At 50.9% G+C, this 19,819-nt stretch overlaps 2 protein-coding genes across 2 annotated transcripts in view; both read right to left on the reverse strand.

Moving 5' to 3' along the window:
* Positions 1 to 19,819, reverse strand: part of LOC144248867 (uncharacterized) — a 770,489-nt gene that overhangs the window by 199,736 nt on the left and 550,934 nt on the right. The gene's annotated exons all lie outside the window — the stretch shown is intronic.
* Positions 89 to 1,009, reverse strand: LOC146764085 (olfactory receptor 14J1-like). The gene has a single exon (XM_085565659.1). The coding sequence runs from the start codon at positions 851 to 853 to the stop codon at positions 89 to 91; it is 765 nt and encodes a 254-aa protein (XP_085421785.1). The 5' UTR covers positions 854 to 1,009.

Genomic DNA, 19,819 nt, shown 5'->3' on the forward strand with positions numbered 1-19,819 from the left:
CAAAGAAAAAGAACCTCCAAAATGAAACCACCAAGAAATATCAAAGATGAGTTTTATTAAAAGTGATATGCACAAACTGGCTGGCAGTTTAATGTTTCTGAAAACATCCAGTCATCAGTGTCCACACTGCAACCTTGAGCTCCTGGTTCCTCAGGCTGTAGATGAGGGGGTTCAGGGCTGGAGGCACCACCGAGTACAGAACTGACACTGTCAGATCTAGGGATGGGGAGGACATGGAGGGGGGCTTCAGGTGAGCAAACATGACAGTGCTGACAAAGAGAGAGACCACAGCCAGGTGAGGGAGGCAGGTGGAAAAGGCTTTGTGCCGTCCCTGCTCAGACGGGATCCTCAGCACAGCCCTGAAGATCTGCACATAGGAGAAAACAATGAATACAAAACAACCAAATCCAAAAGACATAGTAACAGCAATGAGCCCAAGTTCTCTGAGATAGGATTTGAAGCAGGAGAGCTTGAGGATCTGTGGGATTTCACAGAAGAACTGGTCCAGGGCATTGCCATGGCACAGGGGCAGGGAAAATGTACTGGCCGTGTGCATGAGAGCATTGAGAAAGCCACTGGCCCAGGCAGCTGCTGCCATGTGGGCACAAGTTCTGCTGCCCAGGAGGGTCCCATAGTGCAGGGGTTTGCAGATGGACACGTAGCGGTCGTAGCACATGATGGTCAGGAGGGAAATTTCTGCTCCAGTGAAGAACAGAAAGAAAAAGAGCTGTGCAGCACATCCTGTGTAGAAGATGGTGCTGGTGTCCCAGAGGGAATTGTGCATGGCTTTGGGGACAGTGGTTAAGATGGAGCCCAGGTCGCTGAGGGCCAGGTTGAGCAGGAAGAAGAACATGGGCGTGTGCAGGTGGTGGCCGCAGGCTACGGCGCTGATGATGAGGCCGTTGCCCAGGAGGGCAGCCAGGGAGATGCCCAGGAAGAGGCAGAAGTGCAGGAGCTGCAGCTGCCGCGTGTCTGCCAGTGCCAGCAGGAGGAAGTGGCTGATAGAGCTGCTGTTTTGCTGTGGCTGCACATAGGCCCCTGTTCATGGAGAAAATTACAGTGAAGAGTTAGAGGCGTTACCTGTAACAAAAATCAAAGACATTTCCCAAACCCCCTCCCCTGGAACACACATAGACAGCATTTTGTGTTCTACACTTCTGGGGTTTTCTTCATAAACACCCTTATATCAGTCCTGCTGTTCCTGGAAATCAGAAACCCTCCGCATTTCTGCTGCACTCAGGGAGAACAGAATAAGTTCTGTGCGGAGAAGTGATGAGAGGAGAGTGAGGGGAGATGCTCTCTCATTCTGACCTCTTTTGAATTTCTCTGGGCTTTAACCTTTCTCTGGGGGAGGATGATCACCTTTCCACATTTTCCCTAAAAATGCCCCAGGTACATCTGAGAGCAGATGGATCCACCACAGCTCAGCTCCACATTTGTAGGCAAGGACTCACATTGCTCATTTCACCCACCCAGCAGCATTTTCAGTGTCACAACACCTCTGCCTTTTCCCATCAATCTTATAACTCAGAGATGCTCTAGGACAGGTTTGCATCCTTGATTGAAGCTCCCAGCTTGGACTGAAATCTCAGGGACACTTCCAAGTGTCCTTCTGATGGCACTGGATGAAGGGAGATGCAGCTCCTTCCCTGGCTGCACTGCCAGCATTGCCCAGAGCCAGGCACTGGGGACAGCTGTGTCACCCTGAGCCAGCTGTGCCCCCTGCCAGAGCCCCCAGTGCCGGGCAGCTGCTCCCAGCCCTGTGCTCTGCAGAGGGAACTGGGCCCGGGGCTGCAGAGCTGCCCCATGGCTCTGCTGCAGCTCTGCCTGCACAGGAGGGGCTGCACACCTTGGAGCCCCGGCCCTGAGGGCAGAGGCTTGGCTGGGGCACAGGAGGGAGGGGGTTTGTGCAGAGGGAGGGGCTGCACTGGAGGGGATCGTCTGGACATCTCTAAACTCTCCCTGCCTCAACATTTCTGGGTTTTGTTTTCTCTCCTTCCCTGATCTTCTCTCTGCTTCCTGGAGATTTTCCTCCTGCAGGTGTCTCCCTGTGCCTGATCTCTCCCTGCCAGCACTCCCAGACCCCAAATCTCTGTGCCCTCTCCTTGGCCTGACAGAACCCTGCCTGTTTGCAGGGCACTGGCTGGGGACAGGTTCTGTTTGCAGCTTGGAGAAAGGACAGCTCAGACTGAGCCTGATGGATCCAGGAAAGGTGTTGCTGCTGCTGTCCACGGGCAGAGAGGCTGAAAGTACATTAGGGATCTCCTGTGAACCTACTGATCACTAAAAGCAAAAATTTGGATGCCTCAGGCACTTGCCAAATTTCATTGTTAATAATTCATAATAAATCTTTAATATATATCTCCCTAACCCAGACATTCTCCAATATTAGGAAACTGAATACGAAGTCATCGGAAATTTCCTCACTTTTATCAAAATCCCTTTCTTGGAAATATTATATGTCAGATCAGAAGCCCTCAGCATGTCAGAGCGTCATGATCATTTCACCTCCCCTGCCCCAGAAATACCCAGAGTTGTACTCACAGGGTCTGTGGGCATTGGGATGTTCCAGCTTTAGGAGATCTCTCCAGGAGCTGCAGCTGCATTGTCCTGCAGCCAGAGGTTCCTGTGCCAAGGGCTGGCAGTGATTCTGCCCCAGGCACTTCTCAGCCCCTTCCCAGCCCTGACTGATTGAAGCTCTCTGTGCCTCTGTGCTGTGCCTGGGCTGGCTGCAGGCAGTGCCCCAGCCCTGCTGGGCTGGGAGAAGAGCTGCTCAGCAAGAGAAATGTGCTTTTGAAGCTCTGCTTGGTTACCAGCATCACCCTCTGTGCCAGGAGCCCGGCCCAGCTCAGCAGCACAGACACAGCACAAGGACTTTAATGACCCTCTGGGGCTTTGTGCTCAGGCCCTGAACATCAGGCCCTGAGAGGGAGCTGCAGAAACCTCTCCAGAACTCCAAGTCAGAACCCAACTCCAAAGTTTCTTGGACTTTTAATGGGTCCCACTGAGGGACACGACTGAGAAAGTGTCCCCAGGCCCCAGGCAGATCAGAGAACTGGAGGCACTGATGCCAGGTGGGGACAAAGAGAAGCCAAGTCTTGGTGCCCTGGGGCACAGCAGGGTCTGTGCCACCAAGGGCTGTGAGGAGACACCTTGTCCTGAGGCCCTGGGGCCTCCTGGCACAGCCCCAGCCAGGCTGGGCACTGTCAGCCCCTGGTCCTGCCCTCAGCATCCCCCCCTAGCCCACATCCCAGTGGCCTCAAGGATCTGCTGGAAGGAGTCCCTGGGGAGCCTTGGTCAGGAATGGCCCTGGGGGCTCCTTCATGCTCCCAGGGACTGCAGGTTTTTCAAAGGACTTTGGCTTTTCCTTTTGCCTTGGAGTCGCTGAGAGGTTTGTGCAATCATGGCCTCCAATCATCTGCTGTAATTAGTCCCTGCAGAGGTTTTGTAATTAACAATACTCAGTGCACCCTATTAATGCTTCAAGGTACTTCAGTTATTTGAAGGTACTTAGTGTCTGCCTTTTGCTACAGACTCTGTGATAGGTTTGTGCAATCATGGCCCCAATTATCTGCTTTAAAGAGTCCCTTGAGAGCATTGTAATGACACTCAGTGGGGCTCATTAATACTCGAAGATACTCAACTTTTTTCATGTACTTTGGATTTTCCTTTCTACACCAAGAGGTTTTTGTGCCATTTTGAGTCTCTGAGAGGTTTTTGTGCAATCCTGGCCTCCAGTTCTCTCTTCCAAGGACTCCATGAGGAGCCTGTGCTGGGGATGGACCTCAGTGGGACCCATATATGCCTCAAGAAACTTTTGGGTCTTCTTCTGACTTTGATTCCTGGAACGGTTTGTACAATCTCCTCTCAGGCCCTGAGGTTCCAGGGCTCAGCTCCAAATGCACCACGGGGCTCAGTAGGATCAAGCAAGTCCTGACAAACCATGGCTGTGCCTTGATTTCCCTCTTGTCCGGGGGAGTTCATCAGGAACATTCCTGTAGTGGTTTTTGTTCACCATTTGAGATTTCTTGGCCAATGCATTATTTAGTGTGGTGGGTTCAGTGTTGGCTAATTACCAGTGCACTCACTGGAATATACTTACTCATTTCCTGGTCTGAGATAGGATTAGGAGAAAGGCAAAGTAGGCTCTAAATTTTTAAAGAGTGCAAATAAAAGTTTATTAACAGTAACTAAAAGAAAGAGCAATAAGAATCAGAAGAAAACTTTCAGAACATTTCCTCTCTCCATATAACCTGACACTGTATAGAGACAAAACCTAAAATTTTCCCTCCATTTACCGCCTTTAGAATAGTCTTTCTTGACTTCACTCAGGGAGAGAAGTTCCTCTTGTTAATATTTTGGAGACTTCTCCACAAGAAAACTGTTATCTCATTTCTTTTCATTTCCACGAATAGCAGCTGCTCAGAAAAATCTGTAATTGTGAAGTCTCTCTCATTTTTTCACTGTTTTTCCCACAATTGTGTTTATGGGCCATGTCAGCTTATGGGGTGTTGGTTTAAATATGAGCTGATTAAGAGCAAAGGTTCTCTTCATCTATTTCTGAAATCATCTTCATCTCTGGGAACAGAGGTCTTCTTCTCTCCCTTGGGCACAGGGTCTCATCACTTTGCTCTTTCCAGTGTTCAAACTTCTCATCGGATCACAGCTACTGCAACATTTCCTTACTTTATCATGGAGGCCTTTGCTGAACAAGTCATCTCCCCATACTTTTCAATGCATTATAGGGAAAAAGAGAGTCTGATGTATCAATGACATCCTTCTCCATAGCTTTAGCAGAGGATTCCAGACCCATGATCAAGGCATCTCCTCATCCCTCCCATCTGGGACTCAACTTCCTCTTCCCTGCCCTCGGTGTGTCCATGTTGCTCCTCTGTGTGCCTGCCCTGTGTCCTTTTCTCTCACTGGAGGGAGGATGGCAGCACTGGCAGAGTCAATATCTACCTGGGGCTGCAGATGGTTCCGTGAGCCCAGCCAGGCTTGGTGGCTAATTCTTGTTTTGGCCATGGTCCCTGGACATGAAGACCAGTTCTTTTCCTTAGGAATGAAGGAACAAAGCCCCACTCTTTAGGGGTAGATGAGAGGTGATCACCAGAAGCAAAAGCCAGCCAGAGATGCCAGATTTTCTTCGGAGACATATCTTTGAATATAGGAAATACTTTAGGCAGAGTGTCAGTTTCAGCAATGGGCATCTGAAATGGCAGACAGTTCTTTTCCATATAAAGGAAAGCACAGAGCCCCAGTGCTCCAGGAGCTGATGAGAGGCAGCCCTTGACATCCCAAGATCAGCCAGACCTGTCAGGTGGACCCTGGCAGGCCAATCCAGACAGACCTGGTCCATATTCCCTCGCTTCCATGGGGCCCCACAGTGTCCCAATGGTCCCTGGCTTCCAGGAGGCCCTGAGGTGTCACAATGTCCCCTTGGTGACACGGGGCCCTGAAGGGTCAGAATGGTCTCCATGGTTCCATCAGGCCCCACAGAGTCATAATGGTCTCTGGGTCCATGAAGCCCCATGGTGTCACCATGGCCCCTTGGTTCCATGGGCTCCAGTGGTGCCACAATGATCCCCTTGGTTCCATGAGGTGCCCACAGTGTCACAGTGATCTCCATGGGAAGGAAAGAACCGAGCCCCAGGGTGGCAGGGGCAGCCACCAGAGGCCAAGGCCAGCCAGGCTTGAGAGTACTGGCAGATTTTGTCTGGAAGTAACCCTTGGATATAGGGAATTTTAGAGGTGGAATCCCAATTTCACACATGGACACCCAAAGTAGAAGGATGGTTCTTTTCCACAGGAAGAAAAGCACAGAACACTGGTGTTTCAGGGGTAGATGAAAGGCGGCCACCAGAGCCCTAAGGCACCCAGACCTCTCTGTTCTGGTAGCTTTTATCTGAAAGCAACTCTTGGATATATGGAATTTGGGAGGTAGAACTGCAAGTACGGCCATTTCTGTGTAGATAAGAAGGACGGTTCTTTTCCATAGGAAGGAAAGCACAGAGCCCCAATGTTTCAAAAGCAGATGAGAGGCAGCCCGTGTGTTTCAGAAGAGACCAAGGGCAGCCGACCTTTCTGTCCTGGCTGCTTTCACTTGGGGCATCCTTGGATGTACGTGGAATCCCAGTTTTGTCCATGGGCAGCTAAACAGGATGAATTCTTTTTTCCTATAAGAAAAGAAAGTGTGAAGTCCAAGTGTCCTGGAAGAAGATGAGAGGTGGCCCCCCTTAGGCCAAGCCAGCCAGACCTTGGCACCTTTCATCTAGAGGCTATCCTTGGACATAGGACATTTTGGAGGGCAAATCTCAATTTTGGCTGTGGGCACGTGGACAGGAAGAAGAGTTCTTTTCATGAGGAAGGAAAGCACAGAGCCTCAGTGTTTCAGAGGCACATGAGTGCCAGCCCTCAGAAGCCAAGGCCAGCCAGACATGTCTCTGACCTATCTTAGCTGCTTTTGTCTGGGATCTATCCTTGGATATAGGAAATTCTGGAGGCAGATGCCAAATTTTGGCCATGGGTGCATAGTTGAGATGGATGATTTCTTCCCATAAGAAAGAAAAGCACATGGCCCAAGAGTTTCAAAGGCAGATAAGAGGTGGCCCCTGGGTGGCCAAGGCAGCCAGAGGTGTTTCTCCTGGCAGATTTCATCTGGGAACAATCCTTGCAGTATAAGGAAATTTGGAGAAGGAATCCTGCTTTTGTCCCTGGGATCCCGAAGAAGAAGAAGAGTTCTCTCTAATAGGAAGGAAAGCCCAGAGCCCCAGTGCTTCAAGGGCAGATGAGAAGCAGCCCTCGACATGCCAAGGTCAGCCAGACCTGTCAGGTGGTCCCCAGGGGGCCCAGCCAGCCAGACCTATTCCATGTTCCCTTGGTTCTGTGGGACCCCACAGTGTCACAATGGTGTCCTTGGTTCCATCAGGCCCTGGAGTGTCACAATGTTCCCCTTGCTTCTGCAGTGTCACAATGGCCCCATGCTTCCATGAGGCCTTGCAATGTCACAATGGCTTCATGGTTCCGCAGAGCCCTGATGTGTCACAATGGTCCCTCGGCTCCGTGTGCCCTCGCTGTGTCACAACGGCTCCTCTGTGACACTGCGGCTGCACAAGTTCACCATGGCCCCTTGGTTCCCTGGTTCAATAGTGCCACCATGATCCCCTTGGTTCCACAACTTCCCACAGTGTCACACTGGCCCCTTGGTTCCATGAGGATCTGCAGGGTCACACAGGTTTGTGACATTTGTCCTTGCTGCCCCTCACATCCCCCTGCCCCACAAACAGCCCTGAGCCACCCCTGAGGGACAGGCCCTGCTGTGCCAGGCTGGGCTCAGGGCTTGGCCTTTCTGCTTCCTCCAGCCAGCCCAGGCCTTGCTCAGCATTGCAGTTCCCTGCTCTGAGCCTTGGGCTCCCTGCAATCCTGGCCTCAAGGATCTGCTCTCTCCAGTCCCTGGGGAGCCTTTGGCAGTCCCTGTCCTCAGTGGGGCCCAGTGATGCTCCAAGGGACTTGGAGTTTTGCTTCTGACTCCTTGAGCAGCTTCCTCAGCCTTCTCTATGTGACTGACTCAGCCCCAGATCCACCATATGGATCATAAAATACAGAAAGCCCTCAGGGGCGCTTTGTCTTCCTTAAATGGTCTGCAAATCTCCAGGGCTTGTGCAGCTGATTGGAGCCAGTTTGGAGTTCTTGTAAGGAGGAAGATTTCCAAGTGCACCTCCTGAATTTTTTTCTTTTATAAAGGCAATATTTTTTTGTTTTCCAGTTCAGAGAAGAGCTGATAGAACCATTCCCCAGGTGATCTTGATGCTCAATGTCACCTTAGGAGGTCTGGGCTTGTAGAAGAATGAGCCCCTTGAGGGCTGACCCTGTTTGGACAAGCTGCTCCTCACCCCCAGCCTCTCCATGTCTGACATTGCCCACCTGGCACTGACATCCCTGTGCCCTGCAGCAGAACCTTGTCCCTGAGCTCTGCAGCTCCATGTCCCAGCCCATTGCACCGTGTCCCACCTGCTCTCCTCAGGGCTCTGCCTGCATACTGGCCCAGGAGAAGTTTTTCTCTGGGAAAGAAAGAATGGAAAAGGCCTGAGCAGGTTTCCTGAACAACAAACCCCACTCAGGAGCCACCTGCTTAGTACAGGCTGCCTGGAATGGTGTCACCTTTCTACAAGGGACAGTGTCACCAGAAATGATCTCTGGAAGCAGAATTCTCTGAGTCTCCCAGCTGAATTCTCTGTCCCTGACCTTTCCCTGAATCTCTGATGCAGATGGAAGCTGCTGGTGCCATCCTCACCTTTTACCTCTCTTTGGAATGCAAATAGATGTTCCCAGATATGTTAAGCACTATTTGCTCAATGTTTCTATAAATCTTTTGTGTTCCCCATGGAACAAAGGGGCCATTTTGGCACTGAGGGGGTGATGTGGAACCAAGGAGTCATTTGTGACCCTGGGGTCCCATGGAACCAAGGGGCTATGGTGACCCAGCAGGGCCACGTGGATCCAGTGGTCCATTGTGACACAGTGGATCCAAGGAGACCATGGAGACAACCCCAGAACCTCATGGAACCAAGGAGTCCATGGTGACCCAGCAGGGCTGCATGGAGCCAAGGGTCCATGGTGACACTGCCCATCCAAGGAGGCCATTTGGACACTGTGGAAGCTCATGGAGTGAGGTGGCCATTGTGACACTGAAGAACTTCATGACACCAAATATCCATGGGGACACAGCAGGGCATCATGGAACCCAGGAACCGCTGTTGGAAGTGCAGAAACTCATGGAACCAGGGGTTGTTGGGACACTGCAGAACCAACACAGCTGCTGCACTTTGTCCCCTGCCCTGCACAGCTCCTTGGGAGGCACGGCAGGAGCAGCACCCTGGGAGCCTCAGGAATGCCCCTCTGGGATCCATGGCACACGCTCCTAGGGCCTGGAATTCCAGTTTCCAGCTAGGAAAAGATGTTCCTGCTCTTGAAGGCAAAGCTCATATGGAAGAGCCAAAAGCCACATGGAGCAAGATCTTAAAGTGACATTTCACTGTCAGCCTTCATAACTTCACCCATGGTTGTTGTAGCGTATGGGTTGGGAATGAAATCAGGGCAGGGCCTTTGGTGGGAGCTGTCCTGGGTCAAGGGAGGCAATGAGAGAGAAACAGAGCAGGGAAAGGAAGGCAGGAGAGAAAGGAGGTGTTTTGGTTTAGAAACACAGTTTCTGCTAAGAAAGGCACGGGCCTCCACTGAATTGGAAAAATGTAGACTCTTTCTTTCAGAATTGTTATCAATTTGAAATTAAGGACGGCTGTCAGGTAAAAATATGGAAGCAGGAATAACAGTTTTTTACTAGGGAAGAAAATAAAAAGATAAAAGAAGCAATGAAGTGAATTAAAGAACACTGACAGGGTCAGAATACAACCTGACACTCTGTTGGACAGGGTGTTGGCCGCAGTCCAATTGGAATTGTGGCTGCAGTCCTCCAGGAGTGTCAGGTGTGGTTCTGTTGGAGAAGTGATCCTGTAGAAAAGGGAGTCTTCTTCTGAAGAGGCAGTGGAAGAGGCAGCTGTTCCTCTGAGAAATCCAGCACAGAAAAGCTGTGTTGGTGGGCCAGAATCTCAAGACTAGATGCAGGTAGGAATGCTTGGCTCCTCCATCTGGGCTGAACATCTCACAATGTGATGTTACAGTTCTTATCAGTCATGCAGTGACATTCAATAGCCCATTATCAGCAGATGTCTCCCCTGAGGGAGGATTGATTGTGGAAGAGATAAGAAAAAACTGCCCACTTAACACAGGACAACTGCCATACAGATGGCAAATAGAACACATCTTGCTTTTCAGTCTGGGACAGGAGGTCACAAACAAAATCAGCTGAGAAGGCAGCACTCTGAAAAGCAAACCAGAACTGACAGAAAAGGAATGGGACAGAAATCAATAGTTCTGGAAGTTTCATTTGCTATCAAAATAAATCACACCCACTCAGCCCCGCACAATCCTGACCCCACAACCTCAAATTTGGATCTCACTTCTCCTGATCTCCTTACAACCCCATATCACCCTGGAGGCTGTGGAATTGAGTAATTTTGGCATGGGACTGAGGTGGGAACCAGCCATTTTGAGGTGGGATTCACCTATTTTGGGGTAAGATTTTGGGGTTTCGAGTGGGATTGAGTCATTTTGAGGTGACAGACAAATCCACCTTGGCTTTTGGAGTGCAAAGATATGGAAAATACTACCAGATATCCCCCAAGAACCAACAGATCCTCCAGAATATGTTCCCAAACAGTAAATTCCACCTCAAATACCTCTTAAATGGTGGGACTTTTGACATCTCTGATCAATAATAATTTTAGTCATTTTTCAGGTGTTTTTAAGTGAAAAATACAAATCAGAAGAAAATTAGGGCCAAATGAAAACCAGAGACCCCTTGAACATGTCCTGGGCACTAGAGAAAACAAACTCATCAGAAATTAAACTTAACACTTCATAAAACGCCTTGAGGAATATTTGCTCTTCCCACAAGTCACTTGTGATGGAAATGCAAATAAATCCCAAACATTAATAAACCAACAACAGAAGCAATTCTGTGGCAATTTCAAATTTCATCAGTTCCAGCAGAGCTCCAACTCATATGCTGGCAGGTTCCAAAAAGAGAAATGTGGAAATTTGGCCCAATACAGATTATTAAAGGTAGGGAAAGGTCTGTGTAACTGTCACAAAGGACAGGGACCAAGAAAATAATGATTCTCATATTTGGAAAAGCCCACAAACTTATGAATTCAGGATTTACTTGGGAATTTCGCTACCTGAACTGAACTTCTCGTAGGATTTAAGTAGCCTTGTGTTCCTCACCTTGGGGTGAATGATCCTTATCAGTCTCTCTGGTATCATTTATTCCCTTTCCTCCAGTGGTTTTAACAAACTTTTCAAGGAAGGACAACAAAATATTTTCTTTACACTGGCCACCCACAAGAGCCATTTTCCTCATAAGTTCTCCCAAAAGTTGCTCAGAGGAAGCTGCATCTAAGTTTTCAAGAGTTCCTCCAGAAAGAGCCACATGCTCCTCAGAAGAGGGAACCAGACTGTTGTCAAAGACACCTGGGGTCAGTCAACAGTGCCCTGAACTCACTGTGCAAAAATAATGTCACAATCTGGTTAATAAAATTGTTAGAGAGATGCCTCTGCCCCAATTCAGGTTCTAACAAGACCAAATCCAAAGTGGATTTTATTGAACAGTAAATGTGAGGTAGAGAGAGAGATGGAAGGAAAGAGAAAAGGGGGGAAAGCAAGGGAGTGACAGGGACAGAGATCTCCCCTGGGGCGGGGCAAGTGTGACATTGTCCCCTGTGTGCGTGGCCTTCCCAGGGTGGGGGTTTTACACCTGAGCCAGTTTGGGTAACGGGGGTGGTGTTCACCCCCCACCCCGAGCAGGGATTGCCTCACTCTTTCAGGTTACAGTGTCAGATGTAACCAAAAGTATTTTCAGTCTCCATCTCCATAAACTGTTATCAACAGGTGGGGCAGTGTTCTTTATCTCTTCCATGGCTCAGCCTTGATAACGCCCTGCAGGGGCCATCTTCTGTTAATGGGCCATTGAGTGTCACTGCAGCACTGATAAAATTACATCATCCCATTGTGGGATGCTCCGCCCAGGGGGAGGAACCAAGCATTCCTGCCTGGATATAATCTCACCATTTGCAACACCAGACCACCTTGCCTACTGCATTCCCAGAGGACAAAAGCTCCATAACCACCACTGGACCTGCAGAGGAAGACCAGACCCTTCTACAGGATCACTGCTTTGACAGAATCACATTCATCACTCCAACAGGGCTGCAGCCACCATTTCATCAGACTGCTACCACCACCCTGAGCAACAGGGTGTCAGGTTATATCCTGACTCTGTCAGATTAAACCAGTGCTTCTGTATCATTGCCTTAATCCTATTTTTTTTACTCAATTGTAATTCTGGCTTAGAGTCTCTCACTGGTTTACCTTCAAACCAGTACAAAACTCACTGTGCTCATCCCTTGTTTTCCTCCCAAAACAGGATTTTCCATACCCAAACGTTTGCCAGATGGAGGAGAAGGTTGCAAGGAAGAGGAAGATGCCCTGGGACCCTGAGGCAGGTGAGGAGGAAGTCAGTGCCCCTTTCCTCCTCTCTCCTGCTCCATCTCCCAGCCCAGCACGGCCCCCGGCTGCAGGACAGCCCCGCTGCCGGAGCCCTCCTGCTGGGGACGCACTGGGGGGATCTCCTTGCCCTTCCCTGTTGCACGGAGGCAAATCCCATCCTCTCCTTGTCCTTCCTCCCCCAGAGCAGGATCTGAGGATGGAGAGCAGGGAGGAAAAATCCCTGCTGCAGAACCTCATGGAAGAGGTTGTTTTGAGCGGCTCCACGGTGCAGGAATCCAACGGGAAGGAAAAGCCCTGGAGATCTCACAGGAGGAGGGGCTGCAAGGCCAGCCCAAGGTGCTCTGAGGAGGAAAGGCCCACTCTGGGCCAGGAAGGTGGGAAGAGCTTCAGCCAGAGCTTGGAGCTGTTGGTCACTGGGCACCATAATGGTGGGGAGAAGCCCTCCAAGTGCTTGGAGTGTAGGAAGAGCTTCAGGCACAGCAAAACCCTGATCCGCCATCAGATGATCCACACCGGAGAATGGCCCTACGAGTGTGGGGAGTGTGGGAAGAGCTTCAGCTGCAGCTCTGCCCTTGCCACCCACCAACGCATCCACACTGGGGAGAGGCCTTACGAGTGGCCCGACTGTCAGAAGAGGTTTCACACCAGCTCAAATGTCTTTGTACATCATCAGATTCACGCGGATGAGAGGCCCTTCCTCTGCCCTGACTGCGGGAAGGGCTTCAAGCACAGCTCCAACCTTGTCAGGCACCGGCGCATCCACACTGGGGAGAGGCCCTACGAGTGTCCCCAATGTGGGAAGAGCTTCTCAGACCACTCATTCTTTACCCGGCACCAGCGGTGCCACCAGTAAGGGAAGCCCTGTGAGAACCCCGCCTGCAGGAAGAGCTTCGTGCGCTGCTCCAGCTTCATCCCCATCAGAGGACCCACCCTGATCAGAGCCCTGGTGACCATATTCCCTGTGATACACAGAGGGAAGTGGCTGATGTTCCTTTTATTTTTGCTCCAGTTATCTTTTATCTTCCTCCATTCAAAACACAGAAAATTGGGGTTTAAATTAACAAATGCATCAAACACATCGAAAGCCTCACATCTTAGTTGTATTTTGGGGAATCTTGGATTCCGGGAGATATCTGTGATGATATGGGGGACTTTCAGGGCTATTTGGTTTAGTTTTCTTTATTTCTTGGCACTCCAAAAAATGAGAGAGACTGATCTGTCAGCTGAAAACCACTCAGTGCCACTAAAAACTACTGAATCCCACCCCAAAATTACTCAATTCCACCGCCTCTCAGGGTGAAATTGGGTTGCAAGGGGATTGGGCAAAGCAGGATGCAAATCAGGATGGGCATTGGGTGGGGTGGGATGGGTGGGATGGGGATTGGGAGGTGTGAAATGGGGGAGGTACAGCTTGAGAAGGGATCATGATGTCCAGGAGGAGTGGGATGGGTTGGGATAGGGATTAGGGATGTGGTCTGGGGTCTGGAATGAGACAGCAAAAATTTGGGGATGATTAAGATAGGGGGAGGCCATTATTGGGTGAGTTTTTTAATAGTCTCCATTAATGAAGAGATGCTGGGGTATCTAACATTCCTGAGGCAGTTTTGGGGCACTCCCCAATTCCTGGAGGGTTTCCTGAGAGCAGATCCATGGAGCCCCACTGCTAGGGTGGTTCCCATGGGCCTGAACTCAGTGCTGTGCCAGAGTCCATTGCCTCGGTGCTGGAGAGCAGAGAAATGATGAATGGCCCCGGACATCTCCTGTGTGTGTTTGTGGAGGCCTGTGAGCTTACTGGGGAAAGAACAGTGGCAATCCCCTAGAGAGATGCATTTCAGGCTCTGGACATTCCTCACAGCTCAGGGTGAGGAAACAATCTTCCACCATGGTGCTCTGCAGCACTGTGTCAATTTGTCCCAGTTCTGTGCTCCCCATTGGCTCGTTGGCCTTCCCTACCATTTTACCCTTATCTGTCCAAGTTCTAGTGAGTTCTCCCTTCCCTGTTTCCCATTGGTTTATGTCCCTAACAATGCACCCTGGCATTCCCTATTGGTCCCTGAGCCCTCCAAAAATTGCATCTCTGATGTTCTTCTCTGCCCCCTCTTTTCCTGTATTTGATCCAGTTCAGGGAGAGCCTGAGCTCTTTTGTGGCTCTAGGCAGGAAGATGCTGAGGATCTCCCAGAGAGGCTCAGCAGGCAGTAGGATTGTGCCTGCATCTCACTCTGGAAATGCCAGTGGCTCAAGTGAGAGCTGTGGGAATGATTTAGAATGCACTGAGAGGGGCCACAGTCCTGCAAGGCTCTTACATCAGGAGCAAAGAGCAGCCTGGAGGCTGGGGAAGGCTGGAGCTGTACCACTGGGTGCTCATCCCTCACCTTCATGGGGAGCTGCCCCCAGAGTTGCTATGTATCACTTTGATGGTTCTCCCGTTGGGTGTATTTTGGAGCAGCTGTTATCTGTGTATTTTTATGGTGATCCCGTGGAAAGCAGCCACTTGCCTGCTGTGATGAACTCAAAACTAATACTAACTCCTCATTCCTTTTGGTTTTATTTGGATTTTTAAAATCTATTTGTTTGATTGGTTTGCGTGGGTTTCTTTGTTTCTGGGTTTTGTTGGTTTTGGTTTGAGTTTTTTGTTTGCTTTATTATAAGACTCAGGTGAAGTTGGCATAGCCAAACTCAAGAAAATGCACACCAGGCTTGACTTTCCAGAAATTACTTTTGGCTGGGTTTAATGGAATCCTCCAGGCTCAGGATCACCAGTACATTGGCAGGTTTTGCTCCGCAACATCACCTTGCCCAGACTCTGCTCGGTGTTTCACAAATGGAGAAGACAATGGATATTGTGCCAAGCTTCCTTTCAAACAGCCAAACCTGCATCAGCATGACAGAAAAAAAGAAAAAAACAGAGACTATATTCACCAATTAGAGCAGAACCAGTGTCCCACCATCTTGCCCTCCACTGTTATTAATTTTGAACATTTAGAGGCAAAGCTGGGCCTAAAGCTTCCATCTCCCAGTTCCTGATGCCATTTGACTCCAGCCTGGGGTCCCCCTGATCACACTGCCTGCTGTCCACGTGGGGCTGGGGATGCTCAGCCTGGAAAGAGGAGACCCTGGGGAGGCCTCACTGCAGCTCTGCAGCACTGCAAGGGTGCCACAAGAAAGACTGGGACAGAGTGTTCCACAGGGCCTGTGGCACCAGGACAAGGGGGGACGGCTTTCAGCTGCAGGAGGCTGATTGAAGTTGGATCTGAGGAAGCTGCTCTTTGGGACTGAGGGTGCTGAGGCACTGGCCCGGGCTGTGGATGCCCCATCCTTGGGAACAGGGCTCTGAGCACCATGCTCTGGGGGAACGTTGCTAAGCATGAAACCAAAGGCTCTCTAGCTCAATGGTCATGTCACAATCCATGTCCCATCTGGAACTGCCAGCAGCCAGCAAGCAGCACAACACAACCGCTGGCCCTGGGCTCAGCACACGCTGCACGCTGCTCCTGCTGCTCCTGTCACCCTTCTTGTTCCTGCCCCCATACCTCCTATCATCAGTCTCCAAAGCTGCCTAAGGCTTGGATTGTGTCATCCATTCTTGCAGGATGCTCACATTTGCCCTGAGGATGGTAGGGTGCCATTCCATGGAGGTGGATCCCCCCAGCTGCCCGTATGGGCTGGAGTTCTGGGCGGATGGGGTGGGACAGGGACCCCACTCTGAGGTTTTGCTACCTCTGCAGGCTGTGGCAGGCAGAGAGGACAAGATGGAGGTGGACACACCAATTGATATGGAGGAGGAGATGGAGGTGGATGGAGAACAGACTGGAGAGGAAGAGATGGAGGTGGATGTGGACGTGGAAGAGGAGATGGACGTGGACAAGGAAGAGTACACCGAGGACATGGATGTTGATGAAAAAGATGAAGAGGAGGCCATGGTCCTGGGATGAAGAGCGATGCCAGCAGCAGGACAGGCATGTGGTCCCCACAGGCAGAGTGGGTTCCCTGCAGCCAGGCTGGGGCAGGGCTGGGCTGGGTGGTCTCTGCTCAGGCACGTGGTACCCAGTGCCTTGGATTCTGGTGGCCATGCCCAGCCTGTCCTGTGCTTGCTTTGGGCCACACAAGCCCCATCCCAGTGCCTGGGGCCCAGCCCCCAGACCCAGCCAGCCTCAGCTCTGGCAGCAGAGTCCCGCTGTGCCAGCCGGGGGACACACGGAAGAGCCCTCTGTGCCTGACTGCAGTGACCATGGCACCTGCTTTTCTTCCTGACTGATGGAGATCCCGGACAGAGATGCCACCCTTTTGTACATAGATTTTAGAGTTTGTTGTTGTCTTTAGGATATAGGTGTTAGGGCTTTGTTTTGACTTCTGTAAATACATTTCAAATACTGTTGTTAGATATGTTCTTAGGTATATACCTTCTATAAACTGTTGTTATTATAAATATTCTTACAAATCTAGATGTGTTCTGTGTTTTCATTGCTGTTCTTCTGTAAATAAACAACCGTGATTTTTCCCACCCCAGTTCTCTTTCCATTTGCTTCGGGCACAGGCAGTATTGGCCAAGTTGCGGTTTCCACTTGCTCCAGGTTCCCAGCGCTGGAGGTTCATGGGGGAGCTGGCACAGCCACCCCAGGAGTGGTTGTCCCACTCAAAGGGTCCCGCTGACAGAGGTCACTGTCTCCTTGCAGTCTCTCTGGACACACTGGGTAGCTGCAGGGGCAAATCCCAGCGTGCCCTGTCCCACGGGATCCCATGTTGGGACTCAGTGTCTCAGCCAGGGTGAGCACTGCTTGTGGCCCTGGGCTCAGCATGGCAGGCCTGGTGCTCACACCAGTGCAGACTTCAAGCTGGCCATGCACAGCTCCGTGTTTCTCCCAAAAATATCACTGCTGCAGCACCTGGGATTCCCCAGTGCTCGGCTTTTTATCCCCACTGCATGGAGGATCACATGGCAAGGCAAAGGATGGATCCCATGTGGCATCCAAGCTGCCCTGATCCAGGCTGGGCACAGCCTGATGAACGATGAACACATCTCGCAGGGATATGGAAACGTCCCCTGAAAACCCAGTTCAGGGAGAGCCTGAGCTCTTTTGTGGCTCTAGGCAGGAAGATGCTCAGGATCTCCCAGAGAGGCTCAGCAGGCAGTAGGATTGTGCCTGCATCTCGCTCTGGACATGCCAGTGGCTCAAGTGAGAGCTGTGGGAATGATTTAGAATGCACTGAGAGGGGCCACAGTCCTGCAAGGCTCTTACATCAGGAGCAAAGAGCAGCCTGGAGGCTGGGGAAGGCTGGAGCTGTACCACTGTGTGCTCATCCCTCACCTTCATGGGCAGCTGCCCCCAGAGTTGCTATGTATGACTTTGATGGTTCTCCCAATGGGTGTATTTTGGAGCAGCTGTTATCTGTGTTTTTTTATGGTGATCCCGTGGAAAGCAGACACTTGCCTGCTGTGATGAACTCAAAACTAATACTAATTCCTCATTCCCTTTGGTTTTATCTGGGCTATTTTAGTCTCTGTGTTTGATTGCTTTGCGTGGGTTTGTTTGCTTCTGGGTTTGGCCTGTTTTGGTTTGAGTTTTCTGTTTGCTTTTTCATAAGACTCAGGTGAAGTTGGCATAGCCAAACTCAAGAAAATGTACACCAGGCTTGACTTTCCAGAAATTACTTTTGGCTGGGTTTAATTGAATCCTCCAGGCTCAGGATCACCAGTACATTGGCAGGTTTTGCTCTGCAACATCAGCTTGCCCAGACTCTGCTCGGTGTTTCACAAATGGAGAAGACAATGGATATTGTGCCAAGCTTCCTTTCAAACAGCCAAACCGGCATCAGCATGACAGAAAAAAAGAAAAAAACAGAGACTATATTCACCAATTAGTGCAGAACCAGTGTCCCACCATCTTGCCCTCCACTATTATTAATTTTGAACATTTAGAGGCAAACCTGGGCCTAAAGCTTCCATCTCTCCGTTCCTGATGCCATTTGACTCCAGCCTGGACTCCCCCTGATCACACTGCCTGCTGTCCACGTGGCGCTGGGGATGCTCAGCCTGGAAAGAGGAGACCCTGGGGAGGCCTCACTGCAGCTCTGCAGGACTGCAAGGGTGCCACAAGAAAGATTGGGACAGGGTGTTCCACAGGGCCTGTGGCAACAGGACAAGGGGGGACGGCTTTCAGCTGCAGGAGGCTGATTGAAGTTGGATCTGAGGAAGCTGCTCTTTGGGACTGAGGGTGATGAGGCACTGGCCCGGGCTGTGGATGCCCCATCCTTGGGAACAGGGCTCTGAGCACCATGCTCTGGGGGAACGTTGCTAAGCATGGAACCAAAGGCTCTCTAGCTCAATGGTCATGTCACAATCCATGTCCCATCTGGAACTGCCAGCAGCCAGCAAGCAGCACAACACAACCGCTGGCCCTGGGCTCAGCACACGCTGCACTCTGCTCCCGCTGCTCCTGTCACCCTTCTTGTTCCTGCCCAGATACCTCATCTCTTCAGTCTCCAAAGCTGCCTAAGGCCTGGATTGTGTCATCCATCCCTGCATGATGCTCACATTTGCCCTGAGGATGGTAGGGTGCCATTCCATGGAGGTGGATCCCCCCAGCTGCCCGGGTGGGCTGGAGTTCTGGGCGGATGGGGTGGGACAGGGACCCCACTCTGAGGTTTTGCTACCTCTGCAGGCTGTGGCAGGTAGAGAAGACAAGATGGAGGTGGACACACAGACTGATAGAGAGGAGAAGATGGAAGTGGAGGGAGAAAAGACAGGAGAGGAAGAGGTGGAGGTGGATGTGGATGTGGAAGAGGAGATGGACGTGGACACGTAAGAGTACACCGAGGACATGGACATAGATGAAAAAGATGAAGAGGAGGCCATGGTCCTTGGATGAAGACCGATGCCAGCAGCAGGACAGGCATGTGGTCCCCACAGGCAGAGTGGGTTCCCTGCAGCCATGCTGGGGCGGGGCTGGGCTGGGTGGTCTCTGCTCAGGCACGTGGTACCCAGTGCCTTGGATTCTGGTGGCCATGCCCAGCCTGTCCTGTGCTTGCTTTGGGCCACACAAGCCCCATGCCAGTGCCTGGGGCCCAGCCCCCAGACCCAGCCAGCCTCAGCTCTGGCAGCAGAGTCCCGCTGTGCCAGCCTGGGGACACAGGGAAGAGCCCTCTGTGCCTGACTGCAGTGACCATGGCACCTGCTTTTCTTCCTGACTGATGGAGATCCCGGACAGAGATGCCACCCTTTTGTACATAGTTTTTACAGTTTGTTGTTGACTTTAGGATATAGGTTTTAGGGCTTTGTTTTTTCTTCTGTAAATACATTTCAGATATTGTTGTTAGATATGTTCTTAGGTATATACCTTCTATAAACTGTTGTTATTACAAATATTCTTACAAATCTAGATGTGTTCTGTGTTTTCATTGCTGTTCTTCTGTAAATAAACAACCGTGATTTTTCCCACCCCAGTTCTCTTTCCATTTGCTTCAGGCACAGGCTGTATTGGCCAAGTTGTGGTTTCCACTTGCTCCAGGTTCCCAGCGCTGGAGGTTCATGGGGGAGCTGGCACAGCCACCCCAGGAGTGGTTGTCCCACTCAAAGGGTCCCGCTGACAGAGGTCACTGTCTCCTTGCAGTCTCTCTGGACACACTGGGTAGCTGCAGGGGCAAATCCCAGCGTGCCCTGTCCCACGGGATCCCATGTTGGGACTCAGTGTCTCAGCC

Source organism: Lonchura striata, chromosome 36 (genome assembly GCF_050655825.1).
Source record: "Lonchura striata isolate lonStrDom1 chromosome 36, ASM5065582v1, whole genome shotgun sequence".
Classification (NCBI taxonomy): Eukaryota; Metazoa; Chordata; class Aves; order Passeriformes; family Estrildidae; genus Lonchura; species Lonchura striata.